This window comes from Pteropus vampyrus, unplaced genomic scaffold, assembly GCF_000151845.1.
Source record: "Pteropus vampyrus isolate Shadow unplaced genomic scaffold, Pvam_2.0 Scaffold83, whole genome shotgun sequence".
NCBI lineage: Eukaryota > Metazoa > Chordata > Mammalia > Chiroptera > Pteropodidae > Pteropus > Pteropus vampyrus.
The window spans coordinates 5,091,236-5,094,490 of NW_011888864.1; the positions used below are offsets into that span (position 1 = coordinate 5,091,236).

General features: G+C 36.9%; 1 protein-coding gene across 1 annotated transcript in view; it reads left to right on the plus strand.

Moving 5' to 3' along the window:
- Window positions 1-3,255, plus strand: part of NALCN (sodium leak channel, non-selective) — a 292,340-nt gene that overhangs the window by 101,813 nt on the left and 187,272 nt on the right. Inside the window, exon 10 of the mRNA XM_023532439.1 lies at window positions 2,125-2,211. Coding sequence (XP_023388207.1) covers window positions 2,125-2,211 — 87 coding nt within the window. The remainder of the gene's footprint in view (window positions 1-2,124; window positions 2,212-3,255) is intronic.

A 3,255-nucleotide genomic window follows, 5' to 3' on the forward strand; every position in this document is an offset into this window, starting at 1 on the left:
TCTCAAAATAAGTTGTCTGCTAGAACCCTATCCCTCACATCCATGTTCCAAAAAGCAGGAAGGAAAACAATAGAAAGTCTCTGCTTACATGTCATAGACCAGTATGTAATTACGCGGTCAAGATTAGCTTTGAAAAAGGAAACAATTAGTTCTTTTGTTTTGTTTTGTATTTGTTTTATTTTGTTTTGTTTTGGTATCCTAGTGGTCCCATAAATTTTTCTTACTTTGGAAGATGGGGACAAGAGATATAGAGGGAGAGGTGGCAGCTCCTGCCTCTGCCACACTCCCCTGAGAGAGAGTCCTTGAGGATTCCTGGCTTCAGATATCCCATCATCTGTGTCACATAGCTACTGTTACATTAACCAATGTAAATGTTTCATAATTTCGGGAACTAAAAAGAAATTGAACGTGTTTGCATTTCTTTCACTTTATTCCATACAAAAAGTGACCTTGAGAGAACACTTTTATAACAATTAAATTAATTCATTTGATTTTGGTCTACAGGAAAAAATAATTTAGTAGAAAAAAATGAGTCTGCTACTGATCAAAGCAAATATATACCCAAATGATCTTTTGTGCCATGATAAGAGAGTAGAAGATGCCTGTACAGACGGTTTTTAGCTATGATTGACAGAATTGCTTCTGTCTTTTTCCACTTAAAAGGAGAATCCCGGAATTTTGACAGAAACTTTAGAAGGCACTTTAACAGGTTTGCTTTCAACCAATGTTTGTATTCTCAGAATGAGATTATTCCTGAGGGAAGTGCTTCATTCTACCACTAAGAATACCTTTTAAAATTTATTCCAAAAGGAATTAGAATCCTATAAATGGACACATGGCAAAAACACTTTGTAATTGGCATCTTTGATCAAAGAATTTTTGTGTAAATGTATACCTCCATTTTAAAAATAGTATGTGGTCTGTGAATTTTGGCTCTTGTCTCTCACTCCCTCGCTTATTTTGTAGAGAGCAAGTTTTTTTTCTGCAAATGATTCCCTACCTCTACAACCAGGAGTTTGAAATTATATATTCTAGCTAATAGAATTTTTGTATCATCTCATATTTCCATCAACAATTACTCTTTTGAACAGAGTCAAACTAACATGAGGACATAAATAAATATGAAACAGTGACCTCGGGCAGAAATAAAACAGAGTGCTTGTAGTTAGCGTCTTTTCTCAGAAAAATAAAAATCCTTTATTTAACCTTATACCACTACCACCTCAATACACACACACACACACACACACACACACACACACACCACTAAGGAACTGGAAAGAAAATATATTAATAGGAAAATATAAGTGGGAAATGTCTTCCAGCTGAGAGTAATATTGACAGATGATTAATTTTTGAGGTAGCAGAAATTCAGTAAGATAATAACCTAGACACGCAACAATCTAGATACCCAATTCAATGAATGTCAGATTTTAGTATCCTGTACTATAGTATCCTATCCTAAATTTCACTTATGTATTTGAAGCCAAAAGAAACTACTTTAACCCCTTTATAAATATGTACATATTTCTGCTGAGCAGATTAATTTGGCCTAGTTTCAAAAATTTCACAAAGTCTATTAAGTGATGTGTCAGTTTCCTGTCATTCAAATAACACCAACCTCTATCCCTATGTCACATGCACACTTCTTATATTATTTATCCTCAGAATATTTTTCTATTGACTCAGTGAGAAATGCCCACTAAATAAAGATAAAAATTCACCACTTCTAATAAAAATACACCAGACACATGCTTTGGAATTGTAATTTTCATTTTCTTTCAGATCTTTAATCAATCGATATAATGGGGATTAAATACCTACTTAAAAGTCTTGTGGAGAAGAATAATTGGGCAATTTTATGCAAGACATATGTAAGACAGAGAGGACATGATACATAGCAAGTGCTCAATAAATGCAAGCTATTACCATTTTATTACTATTATTCGCTTAAGTTTTCAGTGTTAAAATGAACATAATTGGAATGACTCATGTTTTAAATATAAATCCGTAAGAAGACAAGTCTTTGATACCATGAAAATGTAAAAGCCTGAGGACATAGAGTTACGGTTTTCAATGTTCCTTATTAAGTGTCTCTGACTCATCTCCCTCTTTGTCTTGAAGATGTTTCACGAAGATGCTGCTGGCGGATGGCAGCTTGTTGCCGTGGATGTCAACAAGCCCCAGGGACGTGCCCCAGCCTGCCTCCAGGTGCAGTATAATGCCATTTTTAAAACTAAACCAACAAAGGTCTCAGACTTTCATTTTATAAAAGAAAATCCACAGCTCTCCAAACTATAGATCTGCCCAAATTTATGGTCCTGGAGTCAGGGACAATATTTTAATACATCTTGTATTCCCAGGACCTACCACTGTTTTAGGATACACAGTAGAGATTTGGTAGCTGTTGAATACATGCGCATAGGTAATAGCGTGCCAGGAGTATTGAATCAGTGAAAAATTTTGTTGTCATATTAAATCTTATAAAAATATTCTTCTATAAAGGCCAGAATTATTTGGATGAGGGTGGTCATGACACATTTCAGTTGAGTCCCTCAGTGAGTACCTGGGAAGGAAGGTTCTTAATAGGTAATGTGGTTTTCTGCATCTGCAAGCACTCTGAGCAACGTGTCATAATAAAGTGCTTCCAAAACAAAGTGCACCTGCAGCAAGCACGAGGCAATGGGATTGCAAGTGGCCCCAGAGTCCTGGGAAGTGACCAGGGGATAGGCCATCGGATCTCTGGCCTGTGGACTTTCTGGACTTATCGTCTGCTTCGAACTCCTTATAAAGCCCAATCAACTTTTCTCCAGTGGACCACACTGGCATCTTCTCGTGCTTTGTTCCCCCTCTCTGCACCCAAATATCAGTAATTCTTTCACATTCCCAAGAGTGGCACCCCTACCACTCCATGGTATCTTCTTTATTTTCATTAACTTCCTCTTCAAAGGCAAAAAGGCACGCAGCCCCACTGTGGGGACAGAAAACCTATCTCTTCCTCTTCGAGAATGTTATTCCACACTCCCTTAGGTTTTCAGTTACAAATCCTCTTCTTACAAGGGGTGCTTTTTAGTAGGTCTTCATATCCCTCCCATAATTTGGAGAAGGGTTTTTCAGCTGCTTCAAGATGAGGACACACCTTCTTTCTTTCTTTTAGATCTTTCTCCAAGTGATGACTTGTGTATTTCAAGAATTGGTGCATAAGAAGCAGAATATTGTACTCTGAACCATTACTGTGGGCTGTGTTTTTATAGC